The sequence below is a fragment of the Salmo salar genome, chromosome 04, assembly GCF_965601325.2.
Source record: "Salmo salar chromosome 04, fSalSal1, whole genome shotgun sequence".
NCBI classification, from domain to species: domain Eukaryota; kingdom Metazoa; phylum Chordata; class Actinopteri; order Salmoniformes; family Salmonidae; genus Salmo; species Salmo salar.
The window spans coordinates 62,314,670-62,338,070 of NC_138294.1; the positions used below are offsets into that span (position 1 = coordinate 62,314,670).

General features: G+C 39.3%; 1 protein-coding gene, 1 long non-coding RNA gene and 1 pseudogene across 3 annotated transcripts; 2 read left to right on the forward strand and 1 right to left on the reverse strand.

Moving 5' to 3' along the window:
* Positions 1-826: 826 nt before the first annotated feature.
* Positions 827-5,988, reverse strand: LOC106603423 (ester hydrolase C11orf54 homolog; annotated as a pseudogene). Its single transcript, XR_014391953.1, has 8 exons — positions 5,949-5,988; positions 5,610-5,671; positions 4,357-4,430; positions 4,165-4,266; positions 3,736-3,912; positions 3,197-3,343; positions 2,713-2,781; positions 827-2,596 (listed from the first exon to the last, which is right to left on the reverse strand). The product of XR_014391953.1 is annotated as an ester hydrolase C11orf54 homolog (transcript).
* An 89-nt stretch (positions 5,989-6,077) lies between these two features.
* On the forward strand, positions 6,078-7,653 carry LOC123723786 (uncharacterized). Its single transcript, XR_014392166.1, has 4 exons — positions 6,078-6,527; positions 6,759-7,092; positions 7,289-7,419; positions 7,607-7,653. It is a non-coding gene; the product is annotated as an uncharacterized LOC123723786 (long non-coding RNA).
* Positions 7,654-11,782: 4,129 nt separating this feature from the next.
* Positions 11,783-21,408, forward strand: aspa (aspartoacylase). Its single transcript, XM_014197305.3, has 6 exons — positions 11,783-12,295; positions 16,098-16,293; positions 16,956-17,049; positions 17,265-17,372; positions 19,328-19,437; positions 19,733-21,408. Exons 1-6 carry the CDS (start codon positions 11,997-11,999, stop codon positions 19,922-19,924), a joined length of 999 nt encoding a protein of 332 aa, XP_014052780.1. The 5' UTR covers positions 11,783-11,996; the 3' UTR covers positions 19,925-21,408.
* The last annotated feature ends 1,993 nt before the right edge of the window (positions 21,409-23,401 follow it).

The window sequence follows — 23,401 nt, forward strand, 5'->3', positions numbered from 1 at the left end:
TTTTAATAGAAGTTGTTTGATTTATTTCTTTTTTGGCAATATTTTGGCAGTTCAGGTTTTGGGGAATCCTCTTTCCATCCCGCATAGTAGATGGCGGGTGCACATTAAATTGTGTGATCGCCAATATACCATAGAAGAAGAAGTGCCTGCCAGAGAAAAAAACCCAAGACTGGAACCCCCAAGACTCTTCCTTGAACATCTCTGGAGAGACCTGAAAATAGCTGTGCAGCGACACTCCCAATCCAACCTGACAGAGTTTGAGAGAATCTGCAGAGAAGAATGTGCCAAGCTTGTAGTTTCATACCCAAGAAGACTCGAGGCTGTAATCGCTGCCAAAGGTGCTTCAACAAAGGGTCTGAATACTTACGTAAATGTAATATTTCAGTTTTTTATTTGTATTAATTTGCGAATTAAAAAAAACAACTGTTTTTGATTTGTCATTATGGGGTATTGTGTGTAGATTGATGAGGGTGGGGAAAACTATTTAATCCATTTCAGAATAAGGCTGTAACGTAATAAAATATGGAAAAAGTCAAGGGGTCTGAATACTTTCCGAATACACTGAACAGAAATATAAATGCCACATGCAGCAATTTCATAGAATTTACTGAGTTACAGTTCATATAAAGAAATCATTACATTTAAATAAATTAGGCCCTAATCTATGAATTTCACAAGACTGGGCAGGGTTGCAGCCTTGGAGGGCATAGGCCCACCCACTTGGCAGCCAGGTCCAGCAAATTAGTTTTTCCCCACAAAAGTGCTTTATTACTGACAGAAATTGTCACGGCCGTCGTAGTGATTGGACCAAAATGCAGCGGGTATGTGAATGCTCATATTTTACTTTTATTTCAAACACTACACAAAAACAAGAAAACGAAAAAACGAATGACAGCTAAACAGTTTTGCAGGCTAAAATACAGCAGTGCAAAAACAACTTCCCACAAAAGATAGGTGGAAAAAAGGCTACCTAAGTATGGCTCCCAATCAGCAACAACGATGTACAGCTGTCCCTGATTGAGCGCCATACCAGGCCAACAAAGAAATTCACAACATAGAAAAAACATAGAAATATAAAACATAGAACAATACCCCAAAATCCCGACAACACAAAACAAACACACCCCTGCCACGCCCTGACCAAACTACAATAACAAATAACCCCTTATACTGGTCAGGACGTGACAGAAATGCTCCTCAGCTCATGAAACATGTGACAACACTTTAAATGTTGTGTTTATATTTTTTTCAGTGTATAATTTTGGTATCTTGGATGGTCAGTCCTGGCTTGCATCCAGAATGGTTGCGTTTCCCCAGCCGTATCCCTCAGCTTTTTACCGAAACAATGGCGGGGAGGACGCTTTCTTATGTTTTCAACTGCTGATTGGGCCTTTAAATCAGTTGCAGAAATCTGACCATTTCTTTTTGGCATAGACTAACCAATAGATTGTGATTGGACCCTGAGCCCATAGGAGGCCATTTTCAAATTTATTAAAGCCTCATTCTTTTTTCCATCTGTAAAATGGTTTTACTAAACCCCTGACGAAGGCCGAGGGTTGAAACCAAATGATGTCTACAAACCCTGATTGCGGATGCTATGTATGGCCATTGGGAGGCATTGAAGCCACCGGTCGGCCATATTGGCACTCCCCATTTGGCACAGTCCTCCATAGGAAGTAATGTAATTCCACAGTATTTCTATTAAATGTTTTAAGGACAAAATTACATTTATTTAAGTATTTATTTAAGTATTTGTTGTTGTAGTGGGGACAGTAACATAAATTATCAAAAATGTTTTATATTTGTATGCACTGTTAAGAGTAAGACAAGCATTTCGCTTCACCCACTATAACATCTGCTAAACTGTGTACGCGTCCAATAAACTTCGATTTGATTTGAGAAAATGGGAAAATAATACAAGAAAAGCACGGATGCTGTTTTATCGTAGAAATTATGGACGGGTAGTTAATTCCCAAAAGTACAACATAATGAAATGTTAGAATTATTTGAATCAAAATAATTTCAAAAATCAAACGATTCTTGAAATGTTTCTGAGTTATTGTTCAAAACTTTTAGTTTAAGGACCACAGTATTGTCTTTACTAAAACAATTTGGTCTTTGTTGTAAAACCATCAAAGCAAAGGCCTTTTGATCAAGCATAATATAAGATATATTGTAGACGATCATCAACTATTGATTCAGTAAGATAATCAAGATCAAACGGTAGGACTTTCTAACATTGATTTGACTGTCAAGTGTCATATGTTTCAGTCTCACTCAACATCGTGGGTGTCCTTGGGTCGGTCGATGCGGTAGACAAACGCGGCAGGCATGAAGTATCCCAGGTATTCCACGGTGTCAGAAGTGGTGTCTATGTAGTACATTTTAGTCATTTTAGCAGACGCTCTTATCCAGAGCGACTTACAGTAGTGAATGCATACATTTCATGCATTTGTTTTTGTACTGGCCCCCTGTGGGAATTGAACCCACAACTCTGGCGTTGCACACACCATGCTCTACCAACTGAGCCACAGGGAAGGCCACCCTCTCCATTGTGGCTGAAGCAGTGAGTGTGCTCCACACGTAGGTCCAATCCCTGGATAGACAAAAAAAAAGCCAATTAGTAAAAAGTGCAGATAGCAAACAAAAGTCCAGTTAGGAACAATAGATTAAGTCTATACTCATGGTCTGGCAGATGAGAGGTGCGCTGACCTCAAAGTGTTTCGGCCACTTGTTCACATCGTCGTTGGAGTTGAGTGGGCAGGCTGAGAACTCCCTTGGCTATGCACAGGAAGGCACCAGAAAGACAAGAAATGGGATTTGGTAATGCTCTCTTTGGCTGCATTTAAACAGGCAGCCCAATTCTGATATTTTTTTCACTAATTGGTGTTTTGACCAATCAGATCACCTCTAAAAAAGAGATAATGTAAAAAGATCTGATGGGATTTGTCAAAAGACCAATTAGTGGGAAAAAGATATCAGAATTGGGCTCCCTGTCTAAGCAGCTTTTGAGGCCTCAGTAATAAGGGCTACATACATTCTGATTATTGGTGTCCATTGATATGGTTTGGCAACAAACATTTGAAGTCATGGCAATTAGATAGAGAAAGCAATAAGCATGCATTGGGCCTTGAAACCACAACACCATGTCACAGAATCCTGTCAACACAAATATCTGCATGTTTTATCTTTTTACCATGATGTGGATCTTGGCCTTCCCTTTCTGGATGAAGAAGGTGCCCCCGAGAGCCAGGCTTTTATCAGGACAGTGCTCCTCCATGGACTTCCTAAGAGCACCCACAAGGCACCCACCTGTTGTCCTTTTGGCTCTCACCTCTATGACCTGACCGTGACAGAAAATGTAAAAATAATTTTCAGCACTGATTACACAACCAGTTTAGAGTCTCCTGTTAAATATTTGTTGACCTAAAGTAAACCTTTGGGAGCAAACACAGACAGGGAGGTCTTAGTTCATGTAAACATGATTTCAATGATGATCCTAAAGGGCACTTTATGTCAATGCATAACCAGAGGCGGGTTTTATTCACCAGGAACATAAATAATGATTCATACACAATGATTAAGCACAATTTAAATTATAGTGAGGCATAAAATCTCACTTGGTTTTTAAATTGATATGAACATTATAATTATAATAGTTATAATTCCAAGTATCAAAATAATCTACACTGTATTCATCACATTCTCTTACCATCCACACCCTCCATCTTTTACCTTTCCAGGCTTTCCCTCACATGCATATAGGTTTGCCAGCAGTCTGAAGTCACAGTCTGAAAATGTATCACTGTTTTTCTCCAGTAGGCACTGGCCATCAGCTGGATTGATGGAGGACAACCAGCTGCTATTCACTGCAGGCCTTCACTCAGCTTCAGTGAGCACCAGAGGCATCATCTAGTGTGATGATAATTAAAATGAGATAAGACTCAACTTATTGACTAATAATAAAACAAACCGTCTTCAACTAAGTTGTGTCTAATTTAAGCGTCCAATGAATTGGTACCATAATGTATCCTATCCTCCCAAAGTTTGCAATTGAAATGGACAACTTCAGAAAGTCTTTCTATTCACGTAATCATAATAAGTCTGACAAAACTGCATGAATATATCAAGACAATGGGAAAATAATTTTGGCAACTAACAAACCTCTGCATTCATTCCAACATTTCTGGAGGATACAGCTCCTGCACCAAGAATGAATGCTCCAGGTAGCTCCATTTCCTTTCATACATTGTTCATGTTGTACTCCTTGGAGGGAGAAATAAGAATTTATATTGGACCAATTGTAATAGCATTAATCTCATATCAGTTTATCGTTATGGCTTTCAATCACTGTACCTTGTCCATTTTTACCAGGGGGACCAAATATGGCACTCCCCCCACATCTGTAATGCGTGATTTTCCACACAACCCTGTTGATAGGTAAAATAAATATTGCAGTGGAGATGGTAACAAAGTATCACTGCATAATATTGGCCACTAATTTGTAGTTTATAAGTGTGTATATATGTAGCTTATAAGGCCTTTATTATGTCTTATTAGTCATATATATATTAGGCCTTAAGTGTTTTCTTATTCAAACGTTATAAGTCATGTATAACTGGACAATCCTTAATAACCTCACTGTTAGTTATAATAAAAGCATATTAATAGTTAATTAAGAGCAAGTTACACAAGAAACAGACTCTTAGTAAGCTATCTCAATGTGGGACTAATAAGGTCATATTACCTCAATATGTATTCCTTATTCTAAAGTCTGACCATATTTTTACTTGCATAAACAGCAGAACTTCCATATACAGTACCAGTCAAAAGTTTGGACACACCTACTCATTCAAGGGTTTTTCTTTATGTTTTACTATTTTCTACATTGTAGAATAATAGTAAAGATATCAAAACAATGAAATAACACATATGGAATCAGTGTGTTAAACAAATTAAAATATATTTTATATTTGAGATTCTTCAAAGTAGCCACCCTTTGCCTTGATGACAGATTTGCACACTTTGAAGTTTATGGAAATGTGAAAGGAATGTATTAGAATATAACACAATAGATCTGGTAAAAGATAATACAAAGGGAAAAAAATGTGTATTTTTTGTACCATCATCTTTTTAAAATAGAAGAGAAAGGCCATAATGTATTTTTCCAGCCCAGGTGCAATTTAGAGTTTGGCCACTAGATGGCATCAGTGTATGTGCAACGTTTTAGACTGATCCAATGAACCATTGTATTTCTGTTCAAAATTTTGTATCACGACTTCCCAAATGTGCCTAATTTGTTTATTAATACCTTTTCATGTCCAAAGTTGTGCACTCTCCTCAAACAATAGCATGGTATTATTTCACTGTAATAGCTACTATGTCAGATATGTCTATGTCCTGGGAAATGTTATTGTTAATTACGACCTCATGCTGATGCTCAACCATCCCGTGGAAGGGACACCTATCCGAAGAAGTTATTAATTATATGACATAATAATGGCCTTATAAGCAACTTATACACATACTTATAAAATACGTGTACCTTAAAATAATGTGTTACTGAAATGCAAAACGATACATTTGTGCAAGAAGTTGCAACCTGTTACCCTTGATGGGAAACTTAAATGAGGTCTGTCAGCAAAATTGTTCTTCAGCCCTCGCTGCAACACTGTAGTGGTAAGAGGAGGAAAGGAAGATTTGAATCAGACAGACAGTTCAATATCGTTTAAAACCAAGTGTTCAGTAAATCCATGCATACACTAATTCGCAATTTCCTAAATATGTTTTACGTCACACAATTCCTTCAATTTCGGGACATGTAACAGCAACTGTTCAGTCTTGCTGACGTCTGCCATTCCGTACCCTGTAGGAATCACAAGCCTCGAGCGAATGAAGATCACAGATTGGTCATCGCCCAGCGGTCGCGTTGGTGATCTGCATAAAACGATGGGAAATGCTGGTCTTTTTCACCGCCTTCCACGCCATGTTCGCGCCACCCAACGGACCCCCGCCCACTCTGCTTCTCACCGCTTTCACAAGCCTCTATAATGAATGGGAAGTGGTGTTTCACCGCGCGGCACCGCGTGCTAGTGTACACGAGCTGTGTAGCGCGAGTCAATGAAGAACTCGTAGAAAAACCTTGGTTGTCCCACAAATATTCTCTGACGTTACGTAACGACGTCTGCTCGTCTCACTTCCTGGTTGACCGTGTGAATTTGTCCAAACATGACCGCGTGTGCTGTGTACAGGTAGAATAGATACAAGGTATACATTTTTTTGTACCTCATGGCTTCTGTCAGTGACCTGCAAGCTCGACGAGTTGAAATTAATAATACACGCACTCTGTTGAACTCAGAAGGCGTTTATGAAGCAGCAGAAGATAATTCATCCCAGATCATTCTGGAGACCCCCGATCCTGATATCGTCAAAACAATCTCACATTATTTCGAGGCTGCTCTCAGTGGGCAGGAATATGTGTTATCCCATCCCGTCACAGACCATGGCACTGACTCTTCAGCAGACAGGTAAGCACACATGGAAAGATGAACCCCGATAAATTGGTTAAAAGTCAGTGCTGTGCCCTCAGCAATGCTTCTACATAAATGTGTGAAGCATTCAGAATGGATTCCTATAGCTAGCTTATTACAACAATGTCAAGAAAAATGTATTTGAATTAACATTACAATTAACACAACCAAAAGTGTGAACATTGCAATGCTTGTCTTTGCCTTTTCTCACACATAACGTTATATCAGTAGGGATTCAGGGGACAGCCTGTTCATAACTCAAGTGCCAGTGTCTGAGGTGGTGAGGTCTGTGAGAAGATGTCACTCAAAGGAGAGGTCAGAGTTCACATGTACCATAGAATCAGAGGATGAGAGTGGGGCGGAAGATGGACCTGCCACTCCCCAAAAGAAGCAGCAGGTCTCACATGCAATGAAACATCACAAGAGGAAAGCAGAGAAGCATGGCCTGAAAAAGTACTCCTTTCCCTTCCTGGGGAGCATTTACAGAAGTAAACCCGTATCTAGTCGAGAGAGGGCTTACAGAAACACACACCTACCACTATTAAACAGTGTGACCTTCTCGGTAAGTAGGCAGCACTTCTTGAGTCAAATTCGTACAGTAAAAAAAGATCTGTCATAAAATAAAACAAAGTCCAGCTTCTGATACTTATCATTTGGATCATATATAGGCCGAATGTATTTGTGGGTACTAATGTGTCATATGCTTCCAAATGTCTTCTCAGTCTCACTGACATTAAACCCCTTTTTGTTTCCAATAGAGTAAGGCAATTGGAGGCTTTTTTAGATGCGTCAAAACACTGAAGAAGTTCTCTAAAGGAAAAGCGACGTTAGCCTCAGCTTTACCAAACAGATATCTGGATGAGGAAGGTGAACTGTCTCCACTGTCAGAGTAAGTTTTCTACAGCTCTAAATTTTGAAATAAGAAAAGGTTGTAATTGCTGGAGATGATCAGTGCTCTTAAGGTAGATTTGAGCTATGAAACAGTGGGCAGAACACATTTCTTCCTTTGAGCTTCTTTATAATGATTGTATATTTCTGAGGTGTATAATGCTGGGGTTTTGTCTATGGACCTACAGACAGGAGGAGGAATCTGAAGGTAGTGATGATGACATCAGAGTGGTGGTGAGTATGATCAAATAATGTTACATTTTATCTAGGCTCTTTTTCTCATTGCATCATATGAGTCAATGATTTGCTATTTCAAGTCTGGCAGTACATTTATCAAAACATTTCTTTCTTACAGGAAAATACACTTTTAATGCCATTCCTGAAAAAGAAAAATAGGGGAACTTGGCGTCATCCGTCATATGAAGCTGAAAAGCAATGCAGAAAGTTTTCATCTGTAAGCAAATACCTCACCAAAGACTCCACATCTGTTAGCAAAGACTCCACCGCCAAGACAAAGAAACGGAGCACAAAGAAAACACAACACCTCCCTCATGTCAAACACACTCTTTCCTTGGTTTCCAAAATGATTAAAGACACACCATCAAAGCGGAATTTTGCTGGGTCACGGCGAATCGTACCTGAGAAATGTAACATGGCAGAAGAAGAGACTAACCCAGAGTCAGTCAGTTGCGTTAGATGTTCATCTGGTAGGAGTTCGGTCCGCAATGAAACAGAAGAACCTAGTATACATTTAGCTGACAATACAGATGGACAGGAAGAAAACGACAACATGGACATTTCATTGACAGAATGGAAGACAATGCTGAATATCGGATTTGTCAGTGAGGAAGTAGAGGGGAGTAGAATAGACCAGGCAGTGGACATAACGAGTTCACCTATTAATGAAGTGCAGGAAAGTGAAGGAAGCTGTTTGGAGAGGACCCAAGTGGGCAGAGCCATGACCCCCAGTGTGACTGAGCGGAGCCCTGATCGTAACCATCAGAACCAGACAAGGGAAACAGAGGCTGATCCTGGAATTAAAGGTCACAACCCCCCTTCAACAGATCCAGAGCTCACAAATGACTGTACAAATGTTGATGCTGAGGGAGACTATGAAAAGAAGAGGAAGAAAAAGAACAGGAAAAGAGAGGGAGGAGATGATAAAAGTATAGAGGACCGAGTTGGGCAGCCTCCATGCCAAGAGGCTCCAGATTATCAGGAACTAGTCACCTGTGTGAGTACAAGCACCATACAGGGAGGAGAGGCTACTGAGATAACCCAGGATAACAAGGCAGAGCATTCTGTGTCTGCGTCTGGTGAAATGATTATGCCACAGAAAAAGAAGAGAAAAAAGGAGAGGAGGAGGGATTCACCATGCCATGCTGATACAGATATAGGCCTAAGACAGGAAGAGAACCCAAAGCTATCATCCCATGCTGGAGGTGGTGCTATAGTTCAGACTGAAGACATAGAACTGAAGAAAATGAAGAAAAAATATAAGAATTCCACAGCACATGCCATCCTGGAGGAAGGACCAGAAAAAGGACATTTTCCAAATTTGAGTTTGGAATCACATTTAGATGAGGTAATAAGACCCCAAAAGAGAACAAACATTTCAACCCTCCCTGAAGATACTGTCACAAACCTACAGGTAAATGCTACTGATATAAGACAGAAAACAATTGAGTGCTCTATAGTCCAACTTACTAAATTGGTAGCCCAGAGAAAGAAGCATAAAACCATGGCACCAATAGACAATTCTTTGGCACAGAGTGACGGAACAATTTATTTTAGGAAAAAGAAAAAGGCAAAGAAAGATGGGGATTCCTGTAGCAATAAAATGGTGGGAAATTATACTGAAATTCCTCTGACTACAAGTACTTTATCTCAATCTGGTGAAATCGATACACTGGAGAAGAAAAAACGCAAACGAGATAAGAAGCAGAATTCTGACATTCATGAAGATTCTGAGGCCAGACCCAAAGAGAATGTTGTGACCCATCAGAGGTCTGAAGACATGGTCACGGAGAAGAAGAGGAGGAAATCTTCAACTGACGATGGCGCCGTTGTTCGACAACAAGAGGATAATATAAAAAAATGCCATATCACCCTCAAGAGTTCTGTGTCTGAATCCATTGACACTGTGCCACCAAGAAAAAAGGGGAAGAAAGATAGGGATTTAGTAACTCCTTTGAGCACAGAGGAGAGACATCAAAAGGACAGCATACCACCTGAAACAGATGAGATCAGTAGCCCAAGAAAGATGAAGAAGAAAAAGCGAGATGGGTCTAAAGACACTTGTTCTGTCATACACAAGGATACAGCAGCTCCACTGGAAAAAGAGAGTATTGGCATATCTTTGGAGGGGTGTGAGAGTTCTGCTTTGACTCCAGATGATACAGTTTCTCAGAGAAAAACTAAGAAAAATAAGAATTCCCTCACTAAACATGATCCTGAGGGAAGACTGAAAAATTATGCAACTAAAGTATCTCAGAGGATGAGCGCAACTGTAAAAAATTCTAGACCAGAAGAGAAAAAAAAGATAGATACAACTGAAGTGAGACTTGAAGCTGAAAGTGCCTTTATATCCTCAGAGAGAAAGAGGAAAAAGACAAAGAGGAGGAAATCCACTGATTACAAAGTACCAGCGGTAGGACATCAAGATAATGATAACACTGCAATACTAATTGAAACGACCCAGAGTTCTATGACCCAATACACAGAAACAGAGTCACAGAAAAAGAAGAGGAAGAAGAAGAAGAAGAAAATAAATGATAACACTGCAATACTAATTGAAACGACCCAGAGTTCTATGACCCAATACACAGAAACGGAGTCGAAGAAGAAGAAAATAAATGATAACACTGCAATACTAATTGAAACGACCCAGAGTTCTATGGACCAATACACAGAAACAGAGTCACAGAAAAAGAAGAGGAAGAAGAAGAAGAAGAAGAAGAAAATAAATGATAACACTGCAATACTAATTGAAACGACCCAGAGTTCTATGGACCAATACACAGAAACAGAGTCACAGAAAAAGAAGAAGAAAATAAATAGAAAAACTAACAAGGAATCAGTTGCCCCGAAGCGCACAGATGGAAGACAGACCGGGGAGATGTCAGAGGTGACGTCAGACTGTCTGCCTTTACCACAGATTAATCCTGATCCTGTATCAATCTCCCATGAACTGGTTTCATCAGCAGAGAAGAAGAAGAAGAAGCATGGAAAAGACAAGAGGATGATGTATGTATGATGCAAATCAGGATTACCTCGCAACCGAACACATTGCCTCAGTGGTGATGACATGAAGCATGCCATCTGAATAAAACAACCCATAGCTTGGAGAAGTTCATGTTTCATAATACAGCAGGCTCTTCAACAGTAGCCTATTCATTCAATTACATGTGTAATGATTTATTTTGCTTCTAACTTGACATTATGCCCCAATGGATTTTTGATGGTGGCCTTTGGTTATAAAGGAACAGATTTTTAAATGAGTACATTCATTGTACACCACCTCTGATGGTTGTTCTTCCACTCTTTAAAGACACTTGTATGCGCATTCAGATGATCAATTAACATATTCAGATGATAAATGTGCATGCATAGGCTAGTCAGATAAACAGTGAACGTTTTCAGTGTTAAGTTACCACTAAATGGTGTTTTGTAAATAATATCTTTATCCTACCCTGTCACCTAGTGGACAACTTAAGACGAAACGCACTGGTTTGACTCAAACTGGTTTTATTGCAGTGTAAGTGATATGTTTATAACTTGGATTCAACTGTCATGATGTTTCATTAGTCCTACACCATATAATGTATGCCAGTGCTGTATGAGAAAGTGGTTAATGTGTACATTTGATAAGATTTGTTTCTTGTTCAGTTTTGAAATAGATTACATTTCTAATGTAATTCCCTTCAGTAAGAGACATTGATGCAATATCCTTTGTGTGCAGTGCATCATATGAAGGCCTAGTCTATACATTGTCTCCACAACCATTATAGCTATAGTAATACTTTTTATATTGGCTCCATACAAATGTATTTGTAAGTATGACTGTCTATTGAAGGATGCACAGTAAATGTACAGTTTATCAATGTTTTATTGTAAGACTAATGTGTTATTGATTAGCAGCACTGTATTCATAGAATTAGATCAGTTCAGGCAAATATTGTCTAGACAGATATATAGGCCTATAAAACAACGTTCATATATAAATATGTAATATGAATTGATAATCTGGTTGCAACAGAATAATTAAAAATGTGGTTGCAACTTTAAGATTAACTGTGAAAATCATATTTATGAAATTGTAAAACCATATCACAACCAATCCATAATGGATAGCCTAGTATGTGTAGGCTGTTGTGGGAGGATCTTAACCCAACCTTCTCAAGTAATGTACAACACGACGGAGTTATGTTCGGTGGTGAGTGGTCACAGTAGTCCAGCGGCGGTATTATGTAAGTGTACTACCCGAACAGCATTCATATCACAATTGGTTAAGAAACGTCAACCGTGGTTTTTATAGCCTGGCAACTTTCCGCGGCTGCTCTCCGAGTCCTCAAGCTCATGCTTTCATCTGAGGGCTTGTATCAACTGTTCAATATTCCAGCCTTCACTACCGCTATGACTTCAAGTACCAATGTCTCTTGTTTTCACGAGGCGAGAAGAGTTGCTATTTTTGGAGGCACGCACGGAAATGAAATGTCAGGCGTAACGCTTGTAAATCTATGGATACAGAATGGAAAAGAAATTCAAAGAAAGGGAGTTGAGACGAAACCCTTCATAACGAACCCAAGAGCCGTGGAGAAATGCACTAGATATGTGGACACAGATCTTAACAGAGCGTTCACGACCGAGAATCTCAGGTAAACAGCGGGACCTTTGACGTTGAGTCGTGTTTATCTGTCTGTCCAGTGTTATTTAGTTCTCAGTACCAAAATACACTTAAAGTCTATATTGTCTAGAGACAACTCTGGAATTGCCATATTATAGATGTTCTTATTTGTATACATATTGTGGACCCATGGTGCTAAGGATGTATGTTTATTATGGCTTATTATAAGCAATTGCTGAACAGATTATTATGGAAATCCTGAAATTTGTGAATTTCTTGAGAGAAAAAAAGTTGGACTGCTCCAATTCTAGCAAAGTTACTGTATTCATGCTTACACAGACTCACAGCTGATTTTCAGCCAGCCTCTGGAGAAAACGTGAGCAGAATGTGGCTGAGTTACAAATGAGCTTGGAGTTGGTCCAAGTGCATGACAGCAGAAGGATTGGACTGGCAGAAGTTCATGTTTCATAATACAGCAGGCTCTTCAACAGTAGCCTATTCATTCAATTACATGTGTAATGATTTATTTTGCTTCTAACTTGACATTATGCCCCAATGGCCAAATAGGCCTAGTTTGAAAACTTCAGTGTGTATGCAGGGGAATCAAGCACCTTCCATCTCCTTGCTATCATGATATAGGTAGGCTTGAATCCACATTTTGAACCTTCAAAATATAGTCTAAATGTAGAAATAATGCTTCTCTTCGGTGTCTGTAGATGTAGTCGAATAGATTATAAACTCATTTTTCACTGGAGTATTGCATCTACTCAGCAGACTCCTCTCTAGTCACCCTACCATGTTGTTGACACATCTTTTAGGCAGGCTAAGCTGATTACCTCCTTGAAGACATATTCTAATTATAGCATTTGTATTTATATCAGGCCGATGGACTGCACTCCTGATTCCAAGATACATTCCTGTAATGTTTTTGTGGTTTTATACTGGAATTTTGGTGTTTGGTGTAAGCTGGTTGGTAGACCTATAGTTGTCTTTTAACCAATCAACCACACATTTTTCATAATCTATCTGGCATAGTTTTTCTTTTATAGCCTACTGAGGGTGGAGAATAACTGCATTTTGACAGACCTACCTGTCTCTATTGTGCTACATGATAGTCCTAACTATCCGGACATTGCTAGATATACAGTCAAAAGGGAGTTGGGCGGGGGGAGAGAAAGAGACAAAAAATGGGTAGCACAGGTGCCATTATGCTATTGGGGCAGCTTGGAGAACATGCTGGTTCAGCATTAGAGCATTTGTTGTTTTAGAATTGTTAAAAAAGGCATAGGAGAGGAAGGAAACATTTCAGCTATCCAATGGTATTGTGAATCAATTTTGTGAGCATAGGTTGCAGCATGATAAGAATCACTGAAGATTAGCTTAGTCATTGGTTCATAAGACGCTCAGATGTTGTAATAATTGCTCAGAAATGCTTGCCAGATGAGACTTCCTCTGCTCTATGTTCGCTACATACTTCAGTCTGAGACTGTCATCATTGAAGGTGTTTGTGGTGATGACAAAATGAGGTGTGTTGTACAAAACAACATCAGCGATTGGATCATCGATAACCAATAAGAGTATCAAAGCCAATGATACATTTTCCAAATGCCGCTTTACCCACATGTGTTCTGGCTCTGACCCAACACATCGGTTTCTGAAACCAATCAGAACAGTTAGAATGTGTTTGCGTTCTAGACATCGTTGAGGAGGTAATCAGATCCAGACTCACTGCGGAGAAGAAACTAACGTCCATGGCTGTGGCGTAGTGTTTGGCTGGAGCAAGGAGTTTGGGTAGCCAGGCAACAGAACTGCAAGGCTGTGAGAATATGGTCCAAATAAATGTGCTGCTTTTGAGGGTCAGAAAAAGAACATGCTTTGTGATATTGTTGTTCTCCAAAATGTTAGCTTTTGCCGACTCCCCAACAACAGGATGTTCCGGTTTTCAGGGGAAATAGAAAGAGAGCCTGTGACACTACTTCTGCTTTTAGACATTAACAAGGCGACACTCCATCTTATCTCTTCCTCCACATTTACTGGATTGTTTCAACAGTGCAGAAGAGAACCTCCCCCCAATGTTTTTTTTTCTTCTTGTCCAGACCAGTATGTAGGGGATCTAGTTTCAGGCGTTTCTTTTACCCCTGCTACATTAGTTTACCAAAATTTAGGAACGTACCCTTTGAATATGAGCATGAATATGCATGAATCTGATCATACTTCTATACTCTTAAAGGGATAGTGCAGTTAAAAATGTGATTTTTCTGTAAAATAAAAAATATATTTCCACACTATGAGGTCAAAATAACACTGAAATTGTGAAAATTATGATAATGCCCTTATGTTTGAAAAAAAATGCTTTCCCATCCAGCCTGTAGCAGAGTAGGCGTTATCAATATCTGTGGGCTACAATTTACCGCTGTCTGGTGAAAGTTTTGTTGGTCTTCTTACATTAGGGTTAAAGTGTAAGTCTTATATCACCATTTGTTTATTGTAGCGGACTCCACTGTCAATCATTAACTGCCTCAGTTATTGTAAGGCATGTGCTGTGTTCTGAATCACATATTTACTAGGGATAATCGGTAGCTTATAAATGGCTGTTTAGTATGTAGGCCTAGTATGTGGTGTATATAAGACCACTGTTTACTAGACAGGAGCTGAACAGTATTGTACACTGAACAAAAATATAAACGCAAGATGTAAACTGTTGGTCCCATGTTTCATGAGCTGAAATAAAAAAATCCCAGACATTTTCCATACACACAAAAAGCTTCTCAAATTATCTCAAATTTTGTACACAAATTTGTTTACGTCCCTGTTAGTGAGCATTTCTTCTTTGCCAAGATAATCCATCCACCTGACAGGTGTGGCATATTAAGAAGCTGATTAAATGATCATTACACAGGTGCACCTTGTGCTGGGGGACAATAAAAGGCCTCTTTAAAATGTGCAGTTTTGTCACACAACACAATGCCACAGATTGATCAAGTTTTATGGGAGTGTGCAATTGGCATGCTGACTGCAGGAATGACCACCAGAGCTGTTGCCAGAGAACTGAATGTTCATGACTCTTCCATAAGTTGCCTCCAACCGGCCTTACAACCACAGACCACGTGTAACCATGCCAGCCCAGGACCTCCACATCCGGCTTCTTTACCTGCGGGATCATCTGAGGGGGCCTTTTATTGTCCCCAGCACAAGGTGCACCTGTGTAATGATCATGCTGTTTAATCAGCTTCTTGATATGCCACACCTGTCAGGTGGATGAGGAGAATTTCTGTCTGTAATAAAGCCCCTTTCTGGGGAAAAACTCATTCTGATTGGCTGGCTCCCCAGTGATGCACTCCTACCCAGTCATGTGAAATCCTAGGGGCCTAATGAATTTATTTCAATTGACTGATTTCCTTATATGAACTGTAACTCAGTAAAATCTTTGAAGTTGTTGCATGTTGCATTTATATTTTTGTTCAGTATAGTTTATCAGTATAGTTATTACACAAATGGATTTCACATTGTTAATACAATGTTGCTCCTATTACACTGTTACTACACAGGTGTTAGAACTACTAAAAGTAAAGTGCTCCTGAACTACCTGGTAATTACCAGGTAGCCTAGTGGTTAACGCGTTAGGCCAGTAACCGAAAGGTCGCTGGTTTTAATATCCGAGTCGACAAGGTGACAATCTGTCGATGTGCCCTTGAACAAGGCACTAAACCCTCATTTTCTCCAGGGTCGCCATACTACTATGTCTGACCCTGTAAAAGAACACATTTCACTGAAACTATCCGGTGTGTGTGACAATAAAACAAGTGGTTAACCTGTCAGTGGTGTATCCACAGCGCCCCTAGTGGAGATGACCTGCCCTACGAGGTCCAGAGGGCCCAGCAGATCAATGAGACATTTGGACCTAAAGGAAGCCCTGAGGCCTACGATGTCATCTTCGACCTCCACAACACCACCTCCAACATGGGTTGTACGCTCATACTGGAGAGCTCCAAGGATCACTTCAACCTCCAGATGATGCATTACATCAAGGTGAACTTAGAAAGTGTTTACTCCCTCTCGCTGTGCCGCTTTCTCAATAAAAACATGCTTTTTGGGCTCAATTAGAATTTCACACAGTCAGTTCAGGAAATAAACTAAAATTACAATTCACTAACTGAAAAAATTGCGTTTATTTTCTATAACTTCTTAATAAACTGAAAAGTAGAAGCTATTTATTTCAGAAGTTTTAAAATGTCTGAAGTTTAAATTCAAATCACTTCCTGAGTTGACAGCCGTCAATTCGAATTGAGCCCAACCCTGGTCTGGGAAACCGCCGTTCTGTTTTTCCTCTTAGGGCACTTTGGATATCCTTTCTCACTCACTAACCCATTATGGGTTAATTGTATGAATAATGAATGATTTCATTGATTGAATCACAAGGTTACCTATTAGTGCTCTTTAATGGTACATGTGAGTTAACTAGAGGGAACCTATAGGAAGTTAGCTAATGTATAAAGAGGAGGGTTAAAACCACTTATTAAACACTGGTTTGACTACGGTATTTTAAGTGAAAATGTATCATACTTAGCCTTTTATTGTTATATTTCTGACTAGTGTGTTATTAGCGGCCATATTGTAATGGAAATAATGTGTTCTGTGTTGAGGTTGTGTGTTTGTTCACATGCTGAGACATCTTTAATTATGTCATGCAGAAAGCCATAGCTCCAGACAGTTGTCCAGTTCTGCTGACTGAACACCCGCTACTCAAGTATTCAACTTCACGCTCTGTGGCCAAGCACCCCATCGGTGAGTGCAAATTCCAGCCTTACAGTCTTGGAAAAATTTGAGATGTTGTAGTACGTTGGGGGCATTTCTTCACTTTTTTTACTTTATAATGTAATAGTAATTATTAAATGAGTCAAAAATAAGCAAAGTTTAAATAGATTGAAATTGAATTTGTCCCTAAAGAAGACAACATATTTAAAGGATATATTTAAAGGTTTTGAATGTGTTTATTTCAGGTCTAGAGGTTGGCCCACAACCTCAGGGGGTTTTGAGGAGCAACATCTTTGAGTCTATGAGGTTGGTACTGAAACATGCCCTGGACTTCATTGAGCTCTTCAACGAAGGTGTGTAACATTTGTGAAAGCTTATAAAAGATAAACATTCCATAGATTTTGTACAGCACACATCAGCTGGTGGTAAATTAATATGGTTATAAGGTATTAAAAACAAAATACCTAAGCGGTAGTTTGAATGTCCCACTGTCACGTTATATAAAGGATTGGAGACAGGCGCAGGAATACATAATAGGGTTTTTTAATACTCCACCCAAAAATACAACATGCCATGAAAGGCACGGGGACGAAGCCCGTAAACAAAAACACAGGGATGTAACCCAAACAAAAGAGCGAGGTTAAACCTCTAATAAATACATGGGATGAGACCCGTAATATCAATACATGGGATGAGAACCGTAATATCAATACATGGGATGAGACCCGTAATATCAATACATGGGATGAGACCCGTAATAGCAATACATGGGATGAGACCCGTAATATCAATACATGGGATGAGACCCGTAATAACGAGTACACAATACACGCAGCTCGAAAGCCGAAACAACAAAGCACAGGTACTCACAAGACTAACAGACATGGGAACATTAACCCACAAGACAATGGTAAACAGAAGGCACATATATACAATTACTAATCAGGGGTAATGGGAACCAGGTGTGTGTAATGAAACAGTTCAATGACGCCTAGAGGCCGGTGACGTAGACCTCCGGAACTGGTACACGGAATGAGCAGCAGTACCAGGGGAATCCGTGACACCCACCGTCTTGTTTTGTTAAGAAAACAATTGTTGTAAGAGAAAGCTTTTTGCAGAACATATTGGTCTCTACTCTACCAATACTTTAATAATAAAACAGAAATACACATCTAACATCAACAACATAAACTTTTTTTTAGAGAGATGTCTAATAGGCTAAGTCGTTTTGTATCTATTTTTGTTTTGTATAAAAGCCTTCTCTGCTCCCCCTTCAGCCTATCTGGCATTATCAGCATCACTGTAATGACTCAGTTTTTGTGACATTGCTCATGGGTGAGCAAGTCGTGTTCTCCTAACATGCAAACCTTTTTTAAGTAATCCTTCCACTTCAACTATTTCATAAGATCCCCTTCCAGTTCCTTCAGACAGACAGTGTTTGCCTCTTTGAGGTATCATGTAATTTGTACAGATGTAGGATCTTAATTTGACCAGTTTTTCAAAGCAAAAAATTATTTTGTAGCAACAGGAAATGTGAATTATTGTGTGGATTATAATTAATGGAATTTTTTGTAGGGGTTAATACATTTTTAGTTAGGGCAAATATCCTGCAACAACAGTGATCAAATTAAGATCATATAGCTGTAAAATATGTGAAAATATGTGAAAGTATGCTTGTCAACTAATGGAAATATGAATGGGGGAAAAAGCTGCATGATACCTCAAAACTGCAACCACTGCAACAAGCTTTCCTCCACATTTTATGTAAACAAGCAGTAGTTCCCAAGAGTGAATTGAAGTTTGAAGTTTGCATGTTCGTTCCCCTTACTAGGCCCGCTAGGCTGCTGAATGGCATACTTGTTGAAAGTTGGTTAGTTTCCATGTGATTAGGGTTAGCAGGGTTTTGTAATCGGGTGTCCAGGGGCCTGGCTCCAGGGTCCACAGTGGGGGCCTGATGAATGCTGTGTGCCTTGGTGCTGAGTTGTGTTTTCTGCTCTGAGAAATTAAACTGTGTGTGAGGTCCTCCAAAACAACAGTTGGAACTACGGGCTATTTTGTACATGATTGGGGATTAATCAATGAGGGAAGAAAAAGTAATGCACACAATCATGGTCAAACTTATTTACAAAATAACACAAATACATACTGTACATAGGCTACATTATTATTGATATTTCTCATAACTGTTGAGGATTATTTTATTTGTGTGCAAGGAAGCTACTTCAGTGCTATATGTTTTGTCCTTTACTTTATTTTGCATGCACAGTAACAAGTGAGGACGATGTGGTGTGTTGTTTGTATTGTGTAGGCTTGGAGTTTCCCCCCTGTACAGTGGATGTGTTCAGAGTTTCAGAGAAGATGGACTACCCCAGAGACACCAATGGCAACATCATTGCCATGGTGCACCCCAATCTACAGGTACAAAACCGGGCTATTAAATGCTATGATACTTTTAAATGTCTATTGTTATTTTCTTATTGTAACTTTTTGTTCCTTTCAGTTACATCTGTTTTTGGCCTAATGTCTTGGGTAACAAATATTTATTTAGTAGTGAATTTCAATGGCCTGTGATGGTGTATCCAATGACTCAGTCAGAATCCCAGGCTGTTTTCTTTAACTGTGGGGATGCAGTAGTTTGTTACTTTTCTTCAAAAAAGCAGAACTCTAACTCTTGAGCTTTGAATTTCCTTGTTGTTGTTCATTCCTCCTTTAGGACTGTGACTGGGAGCCGTTGAACCCTGGTGACCCTATGTTCCAAACGTTTGACGGGACAACCATCCGCTACGAAGGTGCTGGCACCGTCTATCCCACTTTTATTAACGAAGCTGCTTATTATGAGAAGCAGCAGGCGTTTGTAACTACCAGACGAGAGACCTTAGCAGCTGGTGCTATCAAAAAAACATAGGACAAAGTTACAGTGTATAGTTTACTTCAGTTTGTTGTAAGCCCCAGCAATATTCTATATTCTTTACAGTTAATCTTTATTATATTATATCTATATACAATATTCTTTATAGTTTTCCCAATGACACAACTTAAAAAGAACATCATATCTTTCACATTGATAATTAGAGAGTAATGTTTTATACTCTGTACTTTTTTAGATGTCTTATTGATATGTTGTTCTAAGATCAACTAACTATGCAAAGTACAGTCACTGTGACTAGAGGCACTGCTAGGGTTTTAATGAAGCTGTGAACTTTTTCTATCCTAAGAATTATTCTGATGAATACATTTTCTGTTATTTTAAAATAGATTTTATTAAGCAAACTTAAAGTTTTGTGAAGTGAAAGTAAACATATCTATGACAAATACAAAGTACCGCAATCCCAAGAAGAACCACAACACTTAAGCACTGTTCGTAATACTGTATTCTATATAACCGCTCAGGAAGTTGGGCAATTTTATATTATATCAAAAGGATAACCTACAACCTGAGAATCTTTATTTTGTATCTATTGTACTTATAATCAAGTTGTTACAATCAATAAGCTAGTGAGCTTGGCCTTAAAATACAATAACATAACCTCTTGATGCTACCTAACCTCTCTACAGATGTCGGATCTTAATTTGAGGACTCTTTTGTTGCTGAGAATGTTCCTGCACAGCAGAAAATGCAAACTTGTAGTGTATTTGAGTTTTTAAAAGGCTTATAAAGTTTGTAATTTCCACTGAAAAATGTCAGACTTTATTTGCCCTAACGAAAAATGTATCAACTCCTACAAAAATGTCCATTAGTTATCATCCACTTAATAACTCACATTTCCTGTTGCTGCAGGATTAAATTAAGATCCTATATATGTATACAATCAATGCCACCTAACCTTTCTACAATGGTCACTATTATGGTGCTGCTACTATTGTCCTACTATTGCCTTAAAATAAGTGATTTCTATGATAATTGCATGACATGTGTGAGGGAAAGTTTCATTTGTATCCCAGATGTGGAATAAATACAGATGCTATTTTGATACGAAGTTGGATATGTAAAGGTGATTTATTTTCATGTGACGAGGTGTGATGTGTTTCAAAAGTCAATTTACATGTGTTTGGTGTCAGAAGGTAGAAAATAGTTGATGATGGTATTATTGTGATTTTGATGTACTGTAAGTGGGTTTTAATGTGTGATGTCAATTTCGAAAATAACATATGAGTGGACATGAAATCTGTTCAAAATATACTGTATGTATATTGTGCAATAATTTCCTTTCCAATAATGTCCTACGCATTTGTTGTTTGTTGAAATGTTATGTAGTTATAGCAATAGTGATCTGATTTAAAGATTTCGTTCCAATCCCTCAGAACATTTCAATTGTGGTATATGCTATGCCTTTTTTGTAAAAGTGACATAATCAATAAATATGTCATTTGCATTATACCATCAGTAAATTGATCATAGTGGCTTTTATCTTACAATTTTGAAAAAATTAAGAAGAAAGTTGTACATGCACTCTTATATCTTCTGATTATTGGAATAAAAAACAAACAGAGATAGATATACAGTATGTATCTATATACAGTATTTGTTTTCAGAATGTGCCATCTCTGCAATGTCATTATGCTATACGAACACAAGAGAGCAGCACAGCTCTATTTTTTATTTTTTTATTTAACCAGGTAGGCCAGTTGAGAACAAGTTCTCATTTACAACTGTGACCTGGCCAAGATAAAGTAAAGCAGTGCGACACAAACAACAACATAGAGTTACACATGTAATAAACAAACATACAATCAACAACACAATAGAAAAGTCGATATACAGTGTGTGCAAATGAGGTAAGATAAGGGAGGTAAGGCAATAAATAGGCCATAGTGGCGAAATAATTACAATTTAGCAATAAAACACTGGAATGATAGATGTGCAGAAGATGAATGTGCAAGTAGAGATACTGGGGTGCAAAGGAGCAAAAAATAAATAACAGTATGGGAATGAGATAGTTGGATGGGCTCTTTACAGATTGGCTGTGTACAGGTACAGTGATCTGTGAGCTGCTCTGACAGCTGGTGCTTAAAGTTAGAGAGGGAGATATGAGTCTCCAGCTTCAGTGATTTTTGCAATTCGTTCCAGTCATTGGCAGCAGAGAACTGGAAGGAAAGGTGGCCAAAGGGGAATTGGCTTTGGGGGTGACCAGTGAAATATACCTGCTGGAGCGTACTATGGGTGGGTGCTGCTATGGTGACCAGTGAGCTGATATAAGGCGGGGCTTTACCTAGCAAAGACTTATAGATGACCTGGAGCCAGTGGGTTTGGCGATGAATATGAAGCGAGGGCCAGCCAACGAGAGCATACAGGTCGCAGTGGTGGGTAGTATATGGGGCTTTGGTGAAAAAACGGATGGCACTGTGATAGACTGCATCCAATTTGCTGAGTAGTGTTAGAGGCTATTTTGTAAATGACATTGCCGAAATCAAGGATCGGTAGGATAGTCAGTTTTACGAGGGTATGTTTGGCAGCATGAGTGAAGGATGCTTTGTTGCGAAGTAGGAAGCCGATTCTAGATTTAATTTTGGAATGGAGATGCTTAATGTGAGTCTGGAAGGAGAGTTTACAGTCTAACCAGACACCTAGGTATTTGTAGTTGTCCACATATTGTAAGTCAGAACCGTCCTGAGTAGTGATGCTGGACGCGCCGGGTAGGTGTGGTCGGCAATCGGTTGAAGAGCATGCATTTAGTTTTACTTGCATTTAAGAGCAGTTGGAGGCCACGGAAGGAGAGTTGTATGGCATTGAAGCTGGAGGTTAGTTAACACAGTGTCCAAAGAAGGGCCAGAAGTATACAGAATGGTGTTGTCTGTGTAGAGGTGGATCAGAGAATCACCAGCAGCAAGAGCGACATCATTGATGTATACAGAGAAAAGAGTCGGCCCGAGAATTGAACCCTGTGGCACCCCCATAGAGACTGCCAGAGGTCTGGACAACAAGCCCTCCGATTTGATACACTGAACTCTGTCTGAGAAGTAGTTGGTGAACCAGGCGAGGCAGTCATTTGAGAAACCAAGGCTGTTGAGTCTGCCGATAAGAATGTGTGATTGACAGAGTCGAAAGCATTGGCCAGGTCGATGAATACAGCTGCACAGTATTGTCTCTTATCGATGGCGGTTATGATATCGTTTAGGACCTTGAGCGTGGCTGCGGTGCACCCATGACCAGCTCGGAAACCAGATTGCCTAGCAGAGAAGGTACCGTGGGATTCGAAATGGTTGGTGATCTGTTTGTTAACTTGGTTTTCGAAGACCTTAGAAAGGCAGGGTAGGATAGATATAGGTCTGTAACAGTTTGGGTTTAGAGTGTCTCCCCCTTTGAAGAGGGGGATGACCGCGGCAGCTTTCCAATCTTTGGGGATCTCAGACGATATGAAGGAGAAGTTGAACAGGCTAGTAA

Coding starts and splice junctions, on each gene's coding strand:
- aspa (XM_014197305.3), top strand. CDS start 11,997: ATGCTTTCATCTGAGGGCTTGTATCAACTGTTCAATATTCCAGCCTTC. Junction 12,296..16,097: donor TTCACGACCGAGAATCTCAG/GTAAACAGCGGG, acceptor GTGTATCCACAG/CGCCCCTAGTGGAGATGACC. Junction 17,373..19,327: donor CATTGAGCTCTTCAACGAAG/GTGTGTAACATT, acceptor TGTATTGTGTAG/GCTTGGAGTTTCCCCCCTGT.